Source organism: Salvelinus sp. IW2-2015, linkage group LG19 (genome assembly GCF_002910315.2).
Source record: "Salvelinus sp. IW2-2015 linkage group LG19, ASM291031v2, whole genome shotgun sequence".
Classification (NCBI taxonomy): Eukaryota; Metazoa; Chordata; class Actinopteri; order Salmoniformes; family Salmonidae; genus Salvelinus; species Salvelinus sp. IW2-2015.
In genome coordinates, this window is record NC_036859.1 from 13,179,452 (window position 1) to 13,203,318 (window position 23,867).

The 23,867-nt window shown below is 39.4% G+C and overlaps 2 protein-coding genes across 2 annotated transcripts; both read left to right on the top strand.

Moving 5' to 3' along the window:
• Positions 1 to 19: 19 nt before the first annotated feature.
• LOC111979027 (mitochondrial potassium channel ATP-binding subunit-like) lies at positions 20 to 7,147 on the top strand. Its single transcript, XM_070448826.1, has 6 exons — positions 20 to 360; positions 861 to 1,080; positions 2,850 to 2,941; positions 3,098 to 3,226; positions 3,445 to 3,495; positions 3,756 to 7,147. Exons 2-6 carry the CDS (start codon positions 890 to 892, stop codon positions 3,770 to 3,772), a joined length of 480 nt encoding a protein of 159 aa, XP_070304927.1. The 5' UTR covers positions 20 to 360; positions 861 to 889; the 3' UTR covers positions 3,773 to 7,147.
• A 145-nt stretch (positions 7,148 to 7,292) lies between these two features.
• On the top strand, positions 7,293 to 23,601 carry LOC111979362 (cyclin-dependent kinase 5). Its single transcript, XM_024009855.2, has 12 exons — positions 7,293 to 7,708; positions 8,244 to 8,332; positions 8,703 to 8,770; positions 8,964 to 9,024; positions 9,238 to 9,294; positions 15,250 to 15,345; positions 15,524 to 15,598; positions 15,710 to 15,806; positions 20,720 to 20,789; positions 20,980 to 21,040; positions 21,254 to 21,334; positions 21,964 to 23,601. The coding sequence occupies exons 1-12, from the start codon at positions 7,672 to 7,674 to the stop codon at positions 22,048 to 22,050; spliced, it is 879 nt and encodes a 292-aa protein (XP_023865623.1). The 5' UTR covers positions 7,293 to 7,671; the 3' UTR covers positions 22,051 to 23,601.
• The last annotated feature ends 266 nt before the right edge of the window (positions 23,602 to 23,867 follow it).

Below are 23,867 nucleotides of genomic sequence, written 5' to 3' on the forward strand. Positions count from 1 at the left end.
AAATGGAAGACAACATCGTTGTCAATGATGATCAAGAAAATGAGCAATAAAAAAATTAAGTTATTGCCATATTGTTTTTCGTGAGCAAAATGCATGTTTTGTTATTATTGCCAAATACAGTAAAATGTAAATTAGATGCATTCTGGGATTTGTGTCAATATGGCAGCCTGGATGTTGTTCAAGCTTGTAGCCAAAGAACTAACCCTGTTGTACACTTCTGAGCTAAGTGCTCAGTTTATTTGCATTTTGTTAAATTTCCGTGAAAAAAATAAATTCAACACCACAGCAACACAAGATTTATATAGACAGCCACGTTAGGACAACTTGCTAGTCGACTAATGCCGGTAGCCAGCTGATCAGGTGTGTAATCGTTAGCCAAACACCTGCAAAAAAGTTTATATTGCACAAATTCAGGTAGGTTCCTCCCCGTTTCGTTCAGTTTGCTTCCGTTTAAGAAACGTTTGCAACATAATCGGCGTAATGAATACGCCCCTGATGAATTAGTTCACCTCTGTCCCAAAGTAGTCGTGTCGTTTACTTTTCACAGTAAAAAGTGGTGGTAATCGACCATCCAGAAGTGTCTCAATGCACTTGTAACTTGTTTGATTCACGTAACAATAAGTGTAATGAGAAGCCCACATCATAGCTGTTAAGCTCATGTTGTCCATGTTTGTCAAACTTGCACAATAAAGATCGCACTACGAATAGTACAGGTTGTTGTAAATTATACATGTAATCACCCAGAAATTCATCTTAGTAGGGTTTTCTTTTTGAGGATGAATCCTTGCAGGCCATGCTAGTCATTCTCCTTTGAATAAAGGTTGAATATTTGAAACCTAACATTATTGTTTTTGTCTCAGATCACGGCTATACACAACACAATTAGCCAATGCAGGCAACTTCTCTGGACAGCCTAGTAAAGCTGCTGGACATATCTGGGGTCTGGCTCAACAAGCAGTCTGCAAATTGGCCTGCCAGACGTCAAGACCAAGGGGCAGTGCTGAAGTTCATCCTGTCGACTGGCATATCCTCTGGGAGTTTGTCAAACCCCAGCTCTTTGCCCTTCTTGGTGCTGTCGTGGTGAGCAACTTAACACTACCCTTACAAAAAAGATTGCAGTCAGAGTCCAGTATAACTGCAGTATATTGCAGTAATTTTGCAGTGTAAATGCAGTTACAGTGCAGTATAACTGCAGTTCAGTTATTCTGCAATTACTGCGTCCAAAATACCAGTCAATTGCAGTTTGTAAGGGTACTGGACTGTAACATGTAGGCCAAACTCCAGTGGTTGTTGATTTTATTGTATTTTCCTAGTGTTGAAATGTTGAGTGATTTCCGACACCTCAATTGGAATGGAATTAAACAATCATATATTTTTTYCCCAGCTTGCTTTTGGTGCTGCCATCTTGAATATTCAAATTCCCCTGTTGGGCAATCTGGTGAACAGAGTGGCACGCTACATGAGAGAACATACTGGGAATTACATGAGCGATGAGGGAACCTGCTCTGAAGTCGCTGATCTCCAAATAAGTTGTCCATGATCTAATTTGAATTKAACTGTAGATTGAAGAATCTATATCTGTCAAATACTTAGTAAAACATATGGCCATGAAATATATTTGCTGGTTACAGCACCCTGCTTTCTAGGGTAGGGGGGCGAGTAGCAGCAGACATKGGGAAGACCCTTTTTCAATCTTTACTCAGGGATACATACAGTTGCAGTTATTTCWCTATTGTAAGCARAAGGTAGAATAKACCAGTTCCAAGACATGGAGTTGGGTGACTGACTGTATGTCACTAGACCTACTACCTACTGTCCAACTATCAGTCTTGCTAATACAATAGTTCCGTTATTGTTTCAGGCAAGATGTAGCCTTCTTTGATGCCAACAAGACTGGCATGCTTGTGAACCGGTTGAATGTTCAAGTCTTCCTTCAAACTGGTCATCGTTCAGGTATGGCTGTGTACGTATGAATTTATTGGATAATTAAAAGTAGTAGGCTACTCCAGCTGGAGACAAGATTAACATACATTAGAAATCATTGAGGATAAGAACACAAAGGCCGGAGTCTTATTTCCATTGTGGTCCTTCAGTGCCTTCGGAAASTATTCAGAAGCCTTGATTTTMCAACTTTTTTTTACGTTACAGCCTTATTCTAAAATGTATTAAATMCATTTTTTTCTCATCAATCTACACACAAYACACCATAATGACAAAGCAAAACAGRTTATTAKAAATGTTTCCAATTTATAMAAATAAAAAACATCACATTACATAGGTATTCAGACCCTTTACTCAATACGTTGTCTTGGCTGTGTGCTTAGGGTCGTTGTCCTGTTGGAAGGTGAACCTTCAYCCCAGTCTGAGGTCCTGAGTGCTCTGGAGCAGRTTTTCATCAAGGATCTCTCTGTACTTTGCTCCATTCATCTTTGCCTCGATCCAGACTAGTCTCCCAGTCCCTTCCGGTGAAAAACACCCCCACAGCATGATGCTGCCACCACCATGCTTCACCGTAGGGATGGTGCCAGGTTTCACATAATACATTACTATCCATCTAGGATTCAAAAGATGATCAGTTGATATGGCCATGAGAAACTATATCCTATCGCGTTTTCCAGTTGGTGAGAGCCCTCAGCTCTGGGGCCCGTGTTTTCGAGTACCTGTCTTTGGAGCCTCCATTTCCACGGACAGGGTGCGGCCGCATCCCTGACAAATCTCTGACAGGATGGGTGGACTTCATGAAAGTCACCTTCAGGCAAGACCATGTCAGAAAGACAGTATTAACACAAAGACAGACACAYACATTATTTGTATCAGTGAGTGCCATTTTTTTCTTTGTTTTCTTACAGTTACCCAATGAGACCTGGCCAACAGATCCTGAAGAACTTCAACCTCATCATCCCCCTCTCTAAGACTGTCGCTATCGTTGGGGAATCAGGAGGTAATGTCCCATGCGTTTCCATGGAAACAAACACTCAATTAATCTGATTACATAAACAAAGGGCCTATAATGAGATTGTAGAAACATTAGTCTGAACATAGTATAATTATTTGGAACCTAATTATATATTTATGAAAATTATGTGATTGTGTGCAGGGAAGTCTACAGTGGCCTCCTTGCTGGAGCTTTTCTTTKACCCCAGCAGTGGTGTGATCATGTTGGATGGCCTGGATATCTGGACACTGGACCCATCTCAGAGGACAAATAATTTGATTCATCAATCAGGTAAATATCCGACTGTAATCATTCTACACACACAGCTGTATATGTTTTCTAGTGCATATGAGGATAGTTTTTTKGGGGATTTGTTCTAGGATCTGTCTTCAGGAGCTGTTTTAGTATGCTTAGTTGCTATCCTCTGTATGACATGGCCTTTTTATGTGATTTTGACATAACACTAAAAACAAAGTTACTTTGTGTACATTTTCCTCCCATGCTTGCAGGAGCCTGCCACTTCCTCACAGGCTTTCCAGGTGGATACAACCCTGTRGTTGGTAAGTGACAACACATTAGTGAGAAAAAAACATAGCTTTTTGAGTGAGTCTCCCAGAACGGCCCAGAACGTTATAAAGTCCTGATTTATTACAAGTCTATACCACTCTAATAAACCCCAGACACACATACTCAATGCATTCCCCTTTTCTCAATCAATCAATCAAATGTATTTATAAAGCCCTTTTTACATCAGCAGTTGTCACAAAGTGCTTTTACAGTAAGTGCTTTTATTTAATATTGTATCTCTGTGGACACACAGGTATCTTCTCTTCCTAGGCTGGAATTGCTGAGCAAARGAGGGCTGCTGACCTCATCCGCAGGCAGAGATCAGAGGGACGGATGTGAACARTACATTGCAGAGCTGCCAACTCTCACGCATTGGCCGTGAGACAAACGCACGCATTTGACCCTCCTTTCACGCTCTCACGGCACACCTCTTATATCTCACGAATTGTAAAGTACTGCTTTTATTTTTCAAATTAGTCCATTGTATAGTCAGCACGTTAACTGTGCTCCTAATCGTTTTGAAATCGGAGCATCTGCGCCTGCAATTTAACATCACGAGCGGAATCTCTATCATTGTCCTGTCTTGCCACAGCACTGTGAACCGCTTCACATTGAAGCATATGATTGGTCTAGTTAGGTAAAGGATCTTTGACCCTAGCAGTGGTGTGATCATGTTGGACGGATGCGTGTTTGGATTGGATGCGTGTTTTAAAGAAACGCCCCTCAATATTAGAGTGGAGCTGAATGGAGAGAGAAAATTATCTGCTGAGTTTATAAAACTGTAAAGAGAGCAGCACGGTAGCGCTGTTTCATGTACAATGTTTTCAACAAAATTAGGTTGCTGTTACTCCCGTCCTTATTGCAGAATGCAGTCTTCTGACAGCATGTACTAAAGTCGATTTAATCTACACTTGCATTAGTCCCCTCGATTGCTGATTGACATTTAGGCTGTGACAACAAAAAGGCAGCAGACAGACCTACAGTATGTTTTAGCAGGGACATTTGGTAGGATGACTTGCTTTGTAATTATGAAAAKAATTTTGTCAACCAGATTGTGAACCCAAAAGTGTAAGTTTGATTCTAGAATGGGAACGTTAAATATAAAATAATCTGGGTAGTGTAGGGGCAGATTCATGTCACCTTGTCTTCAGGAGATTTTATTTATTAAAATATTGGGTAATTACTGTGCTTGTCAGCAAGAACACTACTGTTATTCCCCACACTTATTTTAATATTCCACTAATCACATATTTGAAATCTGATATGACTACAGTRCATTCGGATTGTATTCAAACCCCTTGACTTTTTCCACATTTTGTTACCTTACAGCCTTATTCTAAAATTTACAAAATAGTTTTTCCCCTCATTAATCTACACACAATACCGCGTAATGAGAAAGCAAAAACAGGTTTGAATTTTTTGGGGCAGATGTATTAAAAACTGAAATATCACATTTACATAATTATTCAGACCCTTTACTCAGTACTTTGTTGAAGCACCTTTGGCAGCGATTACAACCTTAAGTCTTCTTGGGTATGACGCTACAAGCTTGGCACACCTGTATTTGGGGAGATTCTTCCATTTGTCTCCGCAGATCCTCTCAAGCTCTGTCAGGTTGGATGGGGAGCATCGCTGCACAGCTATTTTTAGGTCTCTCCAGAGATGTTCGATCGGGCTTTGGCTGGGCATCTCAAGGACATTCAGAGACTTGTCCCGAAACCACTCCTGCGTTGTCTTGGCTGTGTGTTTAGGGTTGTTGCCCTGTTGGAAGGTGAACCTTCGCACCAGTCTGAGGTTCTGTGTGCTCTAGAGCAGGTTTTCATCAATGATCTCTCCGTACTTTGCTCTGTTCATCTTTCCCTCGATCCTGACTAGTCTCCCAGTTCCTGCCGCTAAAAAACATGATGCTGCCACCATCATACTTTACCGTAGGGATGGTGCCAAGTTTCCTCCAGACGTGACACTTGGCACTTGGCATTTTGTACCCTTCCCCAGATCTGTGCATTGACACACAAAGCTCTACGGACAATTCCTTCAACCTCATGGTTTGGTTTTTGCTCTGACATGCACTGTCAACTGTGGGACCTTATATAGACAGGTGTGTGCCTTTCCAAATCATGTCCAATCAATTGAATTTACCACAGGTAAATCAAGTTGTAGAAACAAAGGATTATCAATAGAAACAGGATGCACCTGAGCTACATTTTGAGTCTCATATCAAAAGGTCTGAATACTTATGTAAATAAGGTATTTCTTTAATTATTTTTTTAAATAATTTTGCAAAAAATTCTAAAAAACCTTTTTTCACTTTGTCATTATGGGGTGTTGTGTGTAGATTGATGAGGGAAAAAATTGATTTAACCATTTTTAGAAAAAGGCTGTATTGTAACAAAATATGGAAAAAGTCAAGGGGTCTGAATACTTTCCGAATGCACTGTACTTGTGTCTTTGACAATTAATTATATGAGGCTATGTATTTTTGCAGCCGTTCTTGGACAGTTTTGAATAAAATAAGTCATACAAATAAGCATATGATATTAAATGCTACAGCAATCAAATATAATTGTTTGACATTTTAGTATTGTGCACATGCTAGGCAGAGATGGTAGGGGGACTCACAACTCATAAACACATTATTTTTTGTCTATGTAGAGTAAGATGATGGCAAAGGATCTTTAAACCATCTGAATATAGATATTCATTAGATATTTCTTGAAGGTTGGGTGAAATTAATTGTTATAACATGAACATTTTCAAACATCCAGCACTTGGGAAACATAGATCAGAGATGGCCAACCCTTCTGGAGAGCAAGCAGGATTTTCTTCCATCCCTATTTTAAAGATAGAGTTCACCCAACTGACAAAATATAAAATCTTGGTGTCCTTACCTTGAAAGCAGTCTATGGACAAGGAAACTGTAATCTATGATGTGGTTACCCACTGCCATCAATATAAAAATGTCCTGTGCAGAGACTTGGCGTAGTGGTAACACTCCCCGGCACGTGTCACATACAACTTTCCAACTGAGAACAGGGATCAATCCATACTTCCAAACGTCTCACTGTTTCTAGCATTTTGCTTGTCTCCCTATCTCATTTCATTACTGTCTGAATAAAGTGTCAAACCACCTAAAAAAGATGCTAAAAAAATATTTGCATACTTTACATTTCATCACCCAAAAACCTAAAAGTAACAAAGTCATTGAAWATTGGGTGTTCATTTAATGTTCAAAGCATCCTGAATACACATATTTTCCCACCCTGGTCATAGGCCTTAGCCATGGAAAAATACGTAGAATTGCAGGAAATTAGCTTTAAAACAGTAAAATCTTCATGGGGGAGGACCCCCAGTCCACCATCTAGGGATTGTGTCAGGGGGCAATGAAATTCACATGGCAAAACTCACTCCAAACTTTCTTCAAAAGTTGGCAGCCCTGACTTTGATATTGCACAAAACTGTAGACCTACAATGTGACCYGAAAATACTTGCCGTAATGTACTTKTGTGACTAGTTTGATGTTGTAAAGTTGCTTTAGTTAAATGGTCCAATGTCAAATTCCATTTTATACAAGCCAAATGTATGGGTGGACAAACGCGATCATATTTTATTGTGCCCCGAGGCTGCAGAAATTGCAAGTGCTCATGTGCTCTTAATAGGAAGAGAATACTAACCGTACAATACAGTATGTGATTGTGGTTTTAAAAGGGTTACTTGGACCTGACCTGTATATATCAGTAAATTTTGCAAGAATTTGAGGGGGGCATGTATAATGATCATTGTCTGAACAGATAATACGATGTGAAAATGGTGGATCTAGGCTAGCTAAATCCATTAACAGGCTTCTTAGAACCGGATTTAAACAGGCTGTTTAACTGGACCTCTGAATGGGGATTTATTCAGGAGGGAACATTGCAACAAAATTGAGTATTGCTTTTTATTAAACATTTCTGATTGACCACATGAGAATGACAGTGAAACAGGTTCTTAATAATTATTTTTGACTGGGAATGGGTGATTTTGCATGCAGTTCATAATCTGGCCTTTAGATGCCCATGTAGCAGCATCATTGTAGCTGAGAACAGCTAGCTAACGCGTATCACAAATTTCCCCAAACCCTGGGGCTGCTTTTCACTAGTTAGCTAGTTAAAGACTAGCTTTATTGACAAAATATGCAGAAGTATGAAAAGCTTGAAAAGATTGGAGAGGGTAAGTGTCTGTTTCTTTACCAGGATTTCTCTTGCTGATAATGTTTTCCGTTAGCATTGCTATGACTGCTACTAGCTAATAATAATAATAGCTAGCCAATAGTAATGTTAGCAGCCATCATATCCGTAATTTTAAATGACAAGTCATTGCTAAGTGACACGTTCGATAGTGTTTAGATATTTGGTAGTATTTACTAACGTTAGCAGCAAGCATATGTTACAACGACAACATTTAGCTAACGTTAGTTACCTACATTACTAGTAGCTAGTTGTCTGACGCGTTAGCTTGCGTGCTAACAAAATATARCTAGTTAGCCTGAAATATGTTGACGTATCTATAAAAAGATGTAACATAAGTTATATTCGTCGGAATCTAGTTAAATTCGTTGAAGTTAACTGCTAGTTAGCTTTTCATTATTCTATGTAAATAATGAAACTAGTTAGCCCAGTCCTGGGCAAGTTTTCTAGCTACCTTGCTAATTAACACAGCCCATTCAGTCAAGCTAGCTAGCGAACGTTGTGATTTCTTTCTCCAGGTACATATGGAACTGTTTTCAAAGCAAAAAACAGAGAAACGCATGAAATCGTGGCTTTGAAAAGAGTGMGATTGGATGACGACGATGAGGTAGGCATTTTTGAGACTACAAATACAGCTACTTTAGCTTGCTGTCCAACTGGTTAGCATATTTCTTGATGTCTCAATTTGGTTACTGCTGTACGCTAGGGCGTATTCATAAAGCAGATTCTGTTGCAAAACGTTTCACACACACAGCATGAAGCCCGAAGAGAGCTCCCACTGCAGGTAAACACTAAGAGACACCACTGCAGGTGTGACATGTTTACTGGTCTGTTTGATAGGACTCGAGTTTTCAAATGACACTACTTTGTCACCTGCTTATGACTGCAAGTGTTTTTACAGTGCCACGGAGGGACCCAACTAAAATTATTGTTTTAGCAGCTGTTTGGCTAATGATTACACCCCTTGTTTCTTGTAGGGGGTCCCAAGTTCTGCCCTGCGAGAAATTTGCCTCCTGAAAGAACTGAAGCATAAAAACATTGTGAGGTAGGTCTGAAGTGAAATTGGTCAAATTCTGAAAATACATAGCTAGCTAAATGTATTTATGCCATAGCATAGTTAGAACGGCCTGACTCAGTAAGTAGTAGTAAGTTACTTTTCAAGAGTGTTATAATTAGCATTAGATTAAATATCTAGCTATGCGAAGAGTTTAATTGACAATTAATTTTGTTTTCCCTAGGTTGCATGATGTTCTGCACAGTGACAAGAAGTTAACATTGGTGTTTGAATTTTGTGATCAGGTGAGCGTTGCTTTGTTGCCAGATGTATGCAGATTACATTATTGTATAAAGAGCAGTTTGTAGTTATGACAATTTACCAATAGACTTGACTGACCATTTTAAAGCAGATGTGACCGCAGGTTCAACTATAAGGGTTTTGTACTTTTTACCAGTTTGATATGATGAGAAGAAATGTAATGTTGCTGATAGAACTTGTGACTTTTACAACCACAGGATCTAAAGAAGTATTTTGACAGCTGCAATGGAGACCTAGATCCAGAAACGGTCAAGGTGAGTCATTGCTATTAGGTCCTGGCACAATTATCGTGTAACCAACAATTATGGACAATAACCGTAAAAAAAAAAAATCATCATTCGTTTTTTTAAACCGAGATGTTAACAAAGYTGTGTTGTAGATCATTTTCTATGATGCATTATGATCCATGACAAGCTCAAAATACTTTTCTACAAAAATGACAGTTATGACAATAACCATGTCCATTTGCTTGACACAGGGATGCAAACTAGTGACCTTTAGGTGRAATTCGCTGTTTTGAGTCCAAAATAGGTGACGTAATGAGCAGATCAAATAATTCAGTTTGTGTGAAAATTAACTGGCTAATAAAGTCAGACAGCTAACGTTACAACATCAGATGAGCTAACGTTAGTAACCTAACCAATTTGCTATAGTATTAACTGGTATACGACTCCTTGCCGGTGTTGTGCCGAAAATCTCCCCCCTGCAGAACCCCCCCCCCTCGCGTGAACGCGCATGCACTCAATTCTTCATTGCTGCAACTTGCTTGCTAGTTGAGTTTTCTGATCACGTTAGTCGGTTTTGATTGCGGGGAGGGCATTAGTAATGTCTGCAGTTTTGTTTCTATTAATATGTCTTTAATTCGCATTATGCACTTACTATTCTATGTTTAATATAACACGCATACATTAATTATTAATTTTGGTTTTCTATCCTGACGTGAAGTTTGTTCTATAGAAGAGTATTTGACTCGAGCCACAAAATTAAGGAAATTAGAAGGGGGGTTTGAGCAATGCCATTTTCTTGCCTGCGAAGGGGGGGGGGGGGATTCTGGCAGGGGGGAGATTTTCGGCACAAACACTGATCATCAAGTTATAACGCGGTAGTTGCTTACGTGGACCCTGGCAATCTGTGAATGTTACCTAGCGAACTAACTATCTGTGAACTAATGTTTTCCCTCTATGTGGTTAATTTTCAGAATGAGAGAAATAGGTGAAAATGAGGCGTTGCTTGTTAAACAAGTGGATTCAGGGATCAAGTGGAGCTGGGGCCTGGCTTATTATGCTGGATGCCAATAGAAGTGAAAGAAACGCCACACACTTTCCCTCTTTCAATAAAGTGGATAAAAAGTGGGAATGCCACTGGTGTACTCACTGCCTGAAAGAGATTATGCCAACAAAGGGTATCATGCTCTGCTGGCACATTGTAGAACTGATGTCCACAGGCAGAAGGTGTACAGTGTAATAATATGCAGTGTAGCCCAAAGATATTGCTTTTGTTTTGTTGAACTTGACAGTAACACTTGTGTGAGTGGGGGGGGGGTATTTTTGCACACATGTAGCCTTGTGCACTTATTCGATGTCTACTATAGTGGCCACTATAATAGAGCAAACAGAATGCCTGTTATTTTCATTCTATTTCTACTTTAACCCTAGGATGCAGAGTAAACATGGCGTCCCAAGAATGCATATGCCTGGTCAAAATGACCCCATAATGTAATATCTGTTTCATTTATATGGGTCTAAAATATTATCCATTTTGTGGAACATAATTATTTTAAGTGATTTGTACCTATCGATAATTATTTTGTTTGAAATGTTTTTAGTCGCTCTTCAACAGTTTGATACACATTTCAATGATAATATATTATGAATATTCATAACAGCTATTGAAAATATTAGCATCTTTTTCTTACAATCCATCTTACAAAGTTTCACATTCAACCTTTTAGTGTGAAGAACAAAATACAGTGGCTTGCGAAAGTATTCCTCCCCCTTGACATTTTTCCTATTTTGTTGCCTTACAACCTGGAATTATAATTGATTTATTTGGGTGTTTTGTATCATTTGATTTACACAACATGCCTACCACTTTGAAGATGCAAAATATTTTTTATTGTGAAACAAACAAGAAATAACACAAAAAACAGAGCTTGAGCGTACATAACTTTCCACCCCCCCCCCCCCCCCCCCCCCCCCCCCCCCCCCCCCCCCAAAGTCAGTACTTTGTAGTAGAGCCACCCTTTTGCAGCAATTACAGCTGCAAGTCTCTTGTGGTTTTCTCTATAAGCTTGGCACATCCAGTCACTGGGATTTTTCCCATTCTTCAAGGCAAAACTGCTCCAGTCCTTCAAGTTGGATGGGTTCTGCTGGTGTACAGCAATCTTTAGGTCATACCACAGATTCTCAATTGGATTGAGGTCTGGGCTTTGAAAAGGCTATTCCAAGACATTTAAATGTTTCCCCTTAAACCACTCAAGTGTTGCTTTAGCAGTATGCTTTGGGTCATTGTCCTGCTGGAAGGTGAACCTCCGTCCCAGTCTCAAATCTCTGGAAGACTGAAACAGGTTTCCCTCAAGAATTTCCCTGTATTTAGCACCATCCKTCATTCCTTCAATTCTGACCAGTTTCCCAGTCCCTGCCGATGGGGAAAGCAATGTTTTTTTTCTGACTGCTCTTCCGTGAAGCCCAACTCTGTGGAGTGTATGGCTTAAAGTGGTCAAATGGACAGATTCTCCTATCTCCGCTGTGGAGCTTTGCAGCTCCTTCAGGGTTGTCTTTGGTCTCTTCGTTGCCTCTCTGGTTAATGCCCTCCTTGCCTGGTCCGTGAGTTTCGGTGGGCGGCACTCTCTTGGCAGGTTTGTTGTGGTGCCATATTCTTTCCATTTTTTAAATAATGGATTTAATGGTGCTCTGTGGGATGTTCAAAGTTTCTGATATTTTTTTTAATATAACCCAACTCTGATCTGTACTTCTCCACAACTTTGTCCCTGACCTGTTTGGAGTGCTCCTTGGTCTTCATGGTGGCGTTTTCTTGGCGTTGCCCCTTGCTTACTGGTGTTGCACACTCTGGGGCTTTTCAGAACGTGTGTGTGTGTGTGTGTGTGTGTGTGTGTGTGTGTGTATATATATACTGAGATCATGTGATCATGGACTTTATTTCTACTTCTACATTGGTACACACTGTACAAAGATTTTTCTTTTGTGTTATTGACTGTACGTTTGTTTGTGTGTAACTCTGTGTTGTTTTTGTCGCACTGTTTTGCATTATCTTGGCCAGGTTGCAGTTGTAAGTTAGAACTTGTTCTCAACTGGCCTATCTGGTTAAATAAAGGGGTTATATTATGTGACTTCTGAAGGTAATTGGTTGCACCAGATCATTTATTATTATTTATTTTTGTTCACCTTTATTTAACCAGGTAAGCTAGTTGAGAACAAGTTCTCATTTACAACTGCGWCCTGGCCAAGATAAAGCAAAGCAGTGTGACACAGACAACAACACAGAGTTACACATGGAGTAAACAATAAACAAGCCAATAACACAGTAGAAAAAGAAAGTCTATATACAGTGTGTGCAAAAGGCATRAGGAGGTACGCAATAAATAGGCCATAGRAGCGAATAATTACAATTTAGCAGATTAACACTGGAGTGATAAATGAGCATATGATGATGTGCAAGTAGAGATACTGGTGTGCAAAAGAGCAGAAAAGTAAATAAAATAAAAACAGTATGGGGATGAGGTAGGTAGATTGGGTGGGATATTTACAGATGGACTATGTACAGCTGCAGCGATCAGTTAGCTACTCAGATAGTTGATGTTTAAAGTTGGTGAGGGAAATAAAAGTCTCCAACTTCAGCGATTTTTGCAATTCGTTCCAGTCACTGGCAGCAGAGAACTGGAAGGAAAGGCGGCCAAATGAGGTGTTGACTTTGGGGATGATCAGTGAGATATACCTGCTGGAACGTGTGCTACGGGTGGGTGTTGTTATCGTGACAAGTGAACTGAGATAAGGCGGCGCTTTACCTAGCATAGACTTATAGATAWCCTGGAGCCAGTGTGTCTGGCGATGAATATGTAGCGAGGGCCAGCCGACTAGAGCATACAGGTYGCAGTGGTGGGTGGTATAAGGTGTTTTAGTAACAGAACGGATGGCACTATGATAGACTGCGTCCAGTTTGCTGARTAGAGTATTGGAAGCTATTTTGTAGATGACGTCGCCGAAGTCGAGGATCGGTAGGATAGTCAGTTTTACTAGGGTATGGCCGGATTCTAGAATTTGATTTTGGATCGGAATGTTTAATATGAGTCAGACACCTAGGTATTTATAGTTGTCCACATATTCTAGGTCGGAACGTCCTGGGTGGTGATGCTAGTCGGGCGGGCGGGTGGTTTTACTAGCGTTTAAGAGCAGTTGGAGGCCACGGAAGGAGTTATTTAGGGGCTTCATAGCAAAGGGGGTGAATACATATGCACACGGCCACTTTTCATGTTTTTTTAAACATTTTTATTTCTTGAAACAAGTTATTTTTTGAATTTCCACTTCACCAAATTTGGACTGATTTGTGTATGTCCATTACATGAAATTCAAATAAAAATCATTTTTAAATTACAGGTTGTAATGCAACAAAATAGGAAAAACGCCAAGGGGGATGGATAACTTTTGCAAGGCACTTTAAACCACATAAACATGTTTTTATAATATTTCAAAAATATTTATTTGAAAACTCCAAAAGTTCAATCATCAATATAAACGACAACACTAACAATTGTGAATTCAGAAAACATGAACACTAAAGGAATAAAGTTGTGCGTGTGTGATGCTTACTTATGCTGTCTTAGTCCATGCATTTGTTACAAACCACAAGCATGTGACTGCTCTTTGCAGACAGATGTGTTGCACTGAGAACACCAGCAGCTAACTATTCTATCCTTTACACTTGAGCAGAGTTGCCACCTCTTCTTCTTCTGGTCCTGGCTGCTCTGAGTGGTGGTGGCATGGCTCTCTTTCATCACACCATAAATATTTTATTAATTACTTAGATTTTATTGTTGTAGCAAAAAGAAAGGTCAGTTTGACGAGTGCAATGCAGTGATTTCCATAGGAAATACATACAGGTCATATTTGACCCACATGAAAACTTGGGGTAGTGATGCAAAAAACTATTTTTTACTTMAATAATAAAATWWARAAAAMACAACTAGGATGTTAGAACATTAAGACACATTATTTAAGGAACTCCTGGAATATTAGATGGCATTTTTGGGGATCAATACAGCAACAAAAAAAACATGACCCGGCATATGCATCCTAGGGTTAAGATGTTTTYYCCCCRAAATGCAATATTTAGATGTGTGTGGTCACAATCATTCTATTATAAAGGCTGTCATGGCTAACTGCAATATTAGTGTATTGTTTTTGTTTTTTTCAAGACTTGAGTGTCATTTGCAGTAAAGTCTAGGCAACAAATAACATTGGATTGCTTTCCTTACAGTTTTTAGTTGGGTTCGGTTCACATTAACCACTTTTTATTWTACACACAGAGACTGATCATGTAGATCAWATTCTTTGTTGTTTAATTGRTTAATCTGCATTTCCCCCTAGCAGGGATTTTTTGATTGTTTCAGTGCAACAGCAAAAAAGTGTCACATTTTTGGGCCCTCACCAGTTTGCATCCCTGATGACAATGAATTGTTACCCCAAATTCCGTAATCGTCACGGCCCTAATTGAGATTCAAATAAGGAGCAGAATATGGCTCTAATGATGTCCCATCAGTAGAACTGTCCCTTCAGGATTTTGTGGCAATATGTAATTATTTTGTTTCAAATGCGCTGACAAGGGGAAAAGTTTGTTGACGTGTGGCTTGAWTGAACCATATTATGCGGTAAAATGTGCAGTGATTGGTTGAAATTGCTAACCCTCTTTTTGTAGAAATTGCTAACCCTCYTTTTGTAGAAATTGCTAACCCTCTTTTTCAGTCAGTTTTATGCGATATTGTGATGAATTGACTGTTTTAATGCTGTGATTGGTCAAATTTGCTAGCCCTCGCATAATATGCAGGGTATTGTTGATTTTGCAATCGCAAAATTATAGCTCAGAAGAATACCTCCAATGACTCTCATTGATAGTGAGAATACTGTAGTATTACTGGCTTGTGTTTCTGTATCTCTGTGCTTAACTCAGTCTTCCCCTACTTTCTGTATGTGCAGTCATTCATGTACCAGCTGTTGAAGGGGCTTGCTTTCTGCCACAGTCGGAATGTTCTCCATAGAGACCTGAAGCCACAGAACCTTCTCATCAACAGGGTAAGTCAGTGGAATGTTTACTGTTTTTAAATTCTAGTTCTAGAAAGTCCTAAAGTACACATTGTKCTGTATACTGTATGTCTGTCTTAGCTGAAACAGAAATGTTGTTGCTTAGTTAGTGAGAAAAGTATTTCCCTTTTTAAATAGCCTACAATGTGGTATGATTTGCTTAATTTAGAATGGGGAATTGAAGCTGGCTGACTTTGGCTTGGCTCGAGCCTTTGGAATCCCAGTGAGATGTTACTCAGCAGAGGTGGGATATTGACTACATGTTTATATGCAATTACATGATTCATTGGGATACATGCAAACAATTACTGGCCTAACTTACTGGTGACACTCAAGCTTCTCTCTCTCTCTGAAGGTTGTGACGTTGTGGTATAGGCCCCCAGATGTGCTCTTCGGTGCTAAGCTTTATTCTACCTCCATTGACATGTGGTCTGCTGGATGTATATTTGCAGGTATGTGTAACGTCAAGGTTAAAATTGAGACGCGAATTCAAGGGGGATGATCTTACGGTCTGTTCATACCTGTGTTTATAACGCTCAAATAAGTTGGGGCCTCTGCAGACCTGCCAACCTGCACACATGTTGCTGCGTACCAAGCACGTCATTTGAAGTCAAAGTATGCTGGTATGAAAAACTACCCTAAAATACACAAAAAGAGGCATCTCGTTGGCACTTTGTGGTTTTTGACTCAGCCGTCTGAAGTTGAAGCAGAACCAGTCAGAGGACTCAGTCGAGGAGAGAAAACAGAGAGGAAGAGGCTAATAGACAATCTTTGGAAATAATCTCTAGCCCTCCGCTCCTGTAATTGTAGTACTAYTTTCCTCCCTCGAGCTGGAGGGCATCTCTCCACTTCGCATACCACTGCTGTATGAGGAAAAGGGTAGAAAAAATTAAAGTTGAACAAACTGTTTGCCAAATACATGGACTAACAAATTGTATAAGTTAGGCAAGCACATAACCAATATTATTTTGTAGTTAGTGCTTTTAACTAAGGCGTCATTATAACAAAGGTATTTGGCTACAAAGTTTAGTCAACTAAGCGAGAACACTTTCTAGCCCACACTTGCTTTGATTTCCCCAACGGTAGTAGGCACGAGTGCATTGACAAGCAAGGAAACGTGCAGTGTTCAGGTAGTTCTGTGCACATCGCTGCGTGGATGGAAACAGACATGGCAGAGAGCTGTTCCGCTAATACCATCCTTCACAGGTTATGTTGGACTGTGAAAGTTTAGTAGGCCTATGTTAATGAATCAGTTCTTAATTGACCTTTGATATACAGTACCAGTCAACTTTGGACACACCTACTCATTTATTTGACTATTGTCTGCATTGTAGAATAATAGTGAAGACATCAAAACTATGAAATAACACCWATGGAATCATGTAGTAACCAAAAAAGTGTTTTAACAATTCAAAATATATTTTAGATTCTTCAAAGTAGCCACCCTTTGCCTTGACAGCTTTGCACACTCTTGGCATTCTCTCAACCAGCTTAATGAGGTAGTCACCTGGAATGCATTTCAATTAACAGGTTTGCCTTGTCAAAAGTTAATTTGTGGAATTTCTTTCCTTAATGCGTTTGAGCCAATCAGTTGTGTTTGTGACAAGGTAGGGTTGGTATACAGAAGATAGCCCTATTGGGTAAAAGACCAAGTCCATATTATGGCAAGAACAGCTCAAATAAGCAAAGAGAAATGACAGTCTATCGTTACTATAAGACATCAAGGTCAGTCAATCCGGAAACTTTCAAGAACTTTGACAGTTTCTTCAAGTGCAGTTGTTAAAACCGTCAAGTGCTATGATAAAACTGGCTCTCATGAGGACCACCACAGGAAGGAAGACCCAAAGTAAGCTCTGCTGCAGAGGATAAGTTAATTAGAGTTAACTGCACCTCAGATTGAAGGCCAAGTAAATGCTTCACAGAGTTCAACTAAGAGACACATCACAACATCAACTGTTCAGATGAGACTGCGTCAATCAGACCTTCATGTTAGAATTGCTGCAAAGAAACCACTCCTAAAGGACACCAATAAGAAGATACTTTTTTTAGGGGGTGGATCAGCTTTAATATTGCGGATCGATTTTTGCTTCCATCAATGTAATTGTCTGCATCATTTCCAGTCCCCTATATATACACTACCGTTCAGAAGTTTGGGGTCACTTAGAAATGTCCTTGTTTTTGAAAGAAAAACACWTTTTTTGTCCATTTTTAAAATAACATAAAATTGATCAGAAATACAGTGTAGACATTTGAGCCTGTAATCGAACCCACAAATGCTAMTGTTCCTGATACTCAACTAGTCTAAAGAAGGCCAGTTTTATAACAGTTTTCAGCTGTGCTAACATAATTGCAAAAKGGTTTTCTAATGATCAATTAGCCTTTTAAAATTATAAACTTGGGATTAGCTAACACAACGCGCCTTTGTAACACAGGAGTGATGGTTGCTGATAATGGGCCTCTGTACCCATATGTAGACATTCCATTAACAATCAGCCGTTTCCAGCTACAACAGTCATTTACAACATTAGCAAGGTCTACACTGTATTTCTGATCAATTTGATGTTATTGGACAAAAATGTGCTTTTCTTTCAAAAACAAGGACATTTCTAAGTGACCTCAAGCTTTTGAACGGTAGTGTACCTACATATGTTTCTTTAGAATATACCTTCCTTTATTATTCCCTGCAAACCCTACCACCCCTCCCCCAATTGGAGTAAACTACTAATCAATAACACTTAGGCTTCAACTTCCAACTTATACATACTATACACATTTTACAGACACAATCTATTTTACAATAGTTATRTTTTGTTTTTAGTCCTGGCCTTCCTCTCTTTGTGATGTCCATCCAGTTTGATTTCTATTTGCCATATATTTGTAACTGTGCTGTTTCACAAAAGTTCTGAACCTAAATACATTTTACAGACCCCGTATGTTTTACATTTGTTATCTTGTTGTTATTAGTCCCTTCAGCTCCATTCAACCCCTCCCTTCTATCCCTTAATTTCTATTTGCCATGTATTTTTCAACTGTGCTGTGATGCTTCACAAAAGTACTGAACATTTCTATTCTCATAGTTTCTACAGATTGTAAATTAAAGAAATGTTTGCTAAATAATTATTATATTATTGATTGACTATGACTTTTCAAATCACCCAGTATTGCTATCTGCTGCATTAGCTCTAGGGAAATGTTGCAATTCTTCAGCCATTCCTGGACCTGTGACCAAAAACGAGCTGCATAAGGACAGTACCAAAATAAATGATCTAATGACTCTGCCTCCTCGCAGCAAAATCTGCAGAGCTGGGAAGATTGTATCCCATATATATATATATATATATATATATATATTTTTTTTTTTTACATTCTATATATTTAAACATTCTATTGGTTTCAAGAATTTTGTATAATAATTTAAACAGAAAAATTCAAAGTTTTGAATCTGGCGTCGTGTTGCGTGTCAATTCATAAACAGTGTGCCATGGAATCGGTACATTGCAAATCTCTTCCCAACTATTTTGCAATTGCTTGGGCCAAGAAACCCGAGCAATGGACATTAGAACGGTGTAAATCTGTCCTTTTGGTCTGAGATTTGTTTCCAACAGCTGTGTCTTTGAGACGCAGAGTAGGTGGATGGATGATCTCTGCATGTGTGGTTCCCACCGTGAAGCATGGAGGAGGTGGTGTGGTGGTGACACTGATTTWTTTAGCATTCAAGGCACACTTAACCAGCATGGCTACCACAGAATTCTGCAGCGATATGCCATCCCATCTCGTTTGCGCTTAGTGGGACTATCATTTGTTTCAACAGGACAATAACCCCAAACACACCTCCGTGCTGTGTAAGGGCTATTTGACCAAGAAGGAGAGTGATGGAGAGCTGCATCAGATGACCTGGCCTCCACAATCACCCCATCTCAACCCAATTGAGATGGTTTGGGATGAGTTTTACCACAGAGTGAAGGAAAAGCAGCCAACAAGTGCTCAGCATATGTGGGAACTCATTCGAGACTAAAGGAGAATCATTCCAGTTGAAGCTGGTTGAGAGAATGCCAAGAGTGTGCAAAGCTGTCATATTTTGATTTGTTTAATACTTTWTTGGTTACTACAAGATTCCATGTGTTATTTCATAGTTTTGATGTCTTCACTATTATTCTACAATATAGTAAAAATAAAGAAAAACCCTTGAATGAGTATGTGTGTTCACACTTTTGACTGGTACTGTAGCTGTATGTCAACAGTAGGCTGCTAATGATGTGGTAATAGCCCAGTCAGTTCACGATGACGGCATGTTGAATGAATGGTATTAGTCAGACCTAACTTGATGGATGAGGTCAGGGATGGAGACCTGAAACAAGCTCATATAGGCCTAGTTCAGTTGTTTCATCTTCCAAATAGCCTACAGTAAGCCAGACTACTACATTGCATCCAGTAATTGAATTAATTTAGAATTTTGTCCCCAAACAAAATGAAGAAGTCACTTTGCATTTTCACAAGACCATCTATATAAATACACCTATTAATTAGAATAATCATTACCCCTAAATTTAACCTAGAAAAAATGTGAGCGTCATTGAGACCTCAATTTAATTTAGGATGAAATACTAGACCACTGTTTCCAAACTTCAGTCCTCCTTTTTGTTGTAGCCCCGGACAAACTCACCAGATTCAACTAATTGAGGGAAGGATGATTAGTTGACAAGTTGAATCMGGTGTGCTTGTCCGGGGCTAAAATTAAAATGTGTACTGTTGGTGGTACACAAGGACTCTAGTTGGGAAATAGTATTTGACTAGACAACTGTGTTGGCTACATTGTTTGATATAATTTATGGCAGTTACAGTTTTTGTTTTACAGGTTTTTCAAAATGCTCTAACTTCTTGAGGGGGTCACTGACATTAACTTTTCTAGTGAGCTACTGAAGACCAGCCAATTCCCAAGTACCCATAACGGTCTATAGCCGGACTCTCCAACCCTGTTCCTGGAGAGCTAGCCTCCTGTAGGTTTTTGTTTTGACCCCAGTTGTAACTAACCTGATTCAGTTTATCAACCAGCTAATTATTAGAATCAGGGGCACTAGATAACGGTTGGAACGAAAACCTACAGAATGGTAGCTCTCCAGGGACAGGGTTGGAGAGCCCTGGCCTATAGCCTACCATTCATACTGGGAGTCTTCTGCCAACATCATTATTAGGCTAAAAACAGGTGCATTTGCCTATGATTTGATCTGTGGGGGTGTCACACGCTCGCTGCCATGGGGTCCAACGCCACGCTGAAGTGGTACTCATAAAAATGATTTAAGGTTGGCAGGTCTGCCTCCTGCCTTTTTTTGAATCTTCAATAACTTTTATAATTTTTTTTATTTAGAGTTGGCAAACGCTGGAAGGCCCCTTTTCCCGGGTAATGACGTCGACGACCAGCTGAAGAGGATCTTCAGATATCCTTTCCGAGATGTTTTCGATAGTTAACCACCAAGTTCAGCGCACTGTCCATTTGTTGTGTGGTATGTAGAAACAAAACACAGGAACTAAAGTTGGTCCACTTTGTTGAGATTAATCTATTGTAATGACTAAACTTGACGAGTCCTATTTAGTGGTGAAAGTCATTCCTTAACGCTGTTGTGGCACATTGTTGGGTACACCAACTGAAGAACAGTGGCAGACAATGACAAAGCTCCCAGACTACAAGGTAGTCAAACCCACTCATTTTGTGAATTACAGTTGATTATATAGAAATTCATGTTTTCTACTGCCTGACAGAAAAATGYGAATATATGATTTACAAGGTATGAGATTAATGGCAGTTTCCAGATCACAGATTCATCTCTTAGAGAAGGAACAAAAATGTTCTGCGCTGCTGTTTGTTTACATCCGTTACCCTTATTGTTCTTTTTKTCTACAGCCGTACCCCATGTATCCAGCCACGACCTCACTGGTGAATGTTGTCCCCAAACTCAGTAGCACAGGACGGGATCTGCTGCAGGTTAGTATCGCCCCCCAACTGACCATTTATATTATTCAGTATACAACGTATTATCACGCTATACCATCCCTTGATGTTAACATCAATTTACAATCCAATGTCCTTCACTCTTCTATTGTATAGCTCTGAATTCATAGGTTTGCACAAATACCCACACAAGTGGCATTAAAACAACATGCATGTGTCTGGAGTTGCGTAGTTTGTAACTAGTTGACCGCTTGGCTGGGAAAATCAACTTACCACCAGGTGGAGCCAGTGCAAGGCTTTTTCCCAAACCTAACTTGAATCAAAGACAGTAGAGTATGAATTTTATTTATTTAACTAGGCAAGTCAGTTAGACAATGCTGGGCCAACTGTGCGCCGCCGTATGGGACTCCCATGAAGATACTAGACTAAAACCGCTTCTCCAATAGAAATCTTCGATCACACTTGTTGGTGATGTCATAGCGACGTTGGCTAACAAAGGAAGAATTTTGGACTTCTCAAACCCCATACCCTGTTCTGTTTCGCAAGCGTTCCCGGAAGTTTCGCGATGTTGCACCTATGGGTTTAGAAACTGCTTGAATGCTCAAGAAATGTTTCCGTACAAACGCATATTTGAGTTGCATTCTCTTTTTTTCTTCTTTTAGAATCTGTTGAAGTGTAATCCTGTCCAGAGGATCTCTGCAGAGGAGGCATTGCAGCACCCCTACTTTGCTGATTTCTGCCCACCGTAGATGAGATGCCAAAACACACGTCACTTAACTGAACCTCAGACATCGGAATCAATCCTCTTTCTCTCCATCTTCTCTACAGGACCTGTCTATCCTGACTCCCTGCAAGACTCATCTTCCAGCAGCACCCGTTTTAACTAAGAGACTTCCTTCCCTTCAGTATATCCTGTTGTGCCTCCTAATGGAATTAAGTCCTTGTGTGCTCTGCAAGATTTTAGGTTCTATTAGCAAGCCTGTTTGTCTTCTCTTTGTCTGTTAAGCACATTAAGCGCACTGACATAGGAACATAACATGTAGCGATGAACAATTCTGGACCCGGAGAAACAGTGAATCCTTCTGAGCCAATAGCTGCACAGCAGAGTAAGCGGTTTTAACAATTGCATTAGTGTGCTGCATAATGTACTGGCAGAAATGTAGTTATTTGGATACATTCTTCAAATAGTGTTTGTGCCACTGCTGTTAACTTGTCAATATTGCATTAATAGTTTATGATAAGATTGGAGACAGTCTTCCTTGTCCTTCATCATAGTCTAAACCATTTTCCACTTACTTTAATAGGAGGTTGTAAAACAGAGGAGGTTTATTTATATTTATCAGTTAATTCTCAGGCTCTCTATTTGGCTTTTTGTATTTGATTTTTTTTGTGCACTTTGGGTAAATGGCATTTTCTTTTTTAATAGTTTAGATCTAGTCCCGGTCAAGTAAAGTTGAACACAAAGATGGGGTCAACATATGTATTATGAACAGTGGACCATACGTACTTGAGTAATTGCTTTTATTTTTTAGTTTCATTTTGTAACTTTCTACCATCTTTCCGCTTTGACCTGATGTCTTATAGTTTAATGAAAGTGAAGTGAGAGCGGAGGAAATCCGTTGATACCTATATTACTACATTACCATTGTTTTGCACCACTGACTTTAGCTGTGTTCACGCAGATGGGTAACTTCATTTTGGCAAAGAACTAGTAAGTTTTGCCGTGTTATTTTACTCCAGATAGTCACTACTTATCCCACGAAAGCCAACATTTTTTACTCCTATTTGAGGTTGCTGTCAACTACCAAAACTTTGGTTTTGATCAATAGGGAAAAGATTTCATTTTGATGTAAGAGAAAAAAATAATAGAATGCATGTATTTATTGATAATTGAATGTCTGCTTATGTATGCATTTAGTCTCTTTTTTTATATACAACACATTACCTTTCATGAGTTGCAATGTTCTCCTTATTAAAATAATGAAATGTGTGACACTTAGTTCTTAATGCTTTTGCGGCGTGTGTGTTTGCATCCGAGTTGAGGTTGGAACATCACAAGATTCCATTATCACATGTAAAGACAAGCAATTCCCCGTGCTTATTTTAGAAAAGAGTACTGTAGAATATTAGTTTAAATATGACATGATTTTAATCTTTATTTAGAATGACGAGTGAACTTTGCACTTTCCTATTATCATAGTTTTATTGTAGGACTTGGGTTAAGTATTTAGACAATTGCTGTCAGTCAGTTGTCTTGAAATTTCAAAACACGACAGTTCAATAAAGTGGACTCAAAGGTTGTTTCTTGTTCTGCTTTTTGTTGTGGGGAAATTATTTAAAATTTGCCCATTTATTTTCTGTTAAAGTCGAAACTGAGCCCTGTCAATGTCAGAGCTGGGGCACGGTGGAGAAGATGTCCTAAGTGGAGAGCCTTTGTTGCAACTTTCTGCCCTACGCACCAGCAGGCGCAACAGGGATGAGTGAGTTTCAGTTAAGCTGTTACCATGGATCACGACCAATGATTTTAAAGTTACCTTTAGCCCCAAATATTATTGCCAAGACCCCA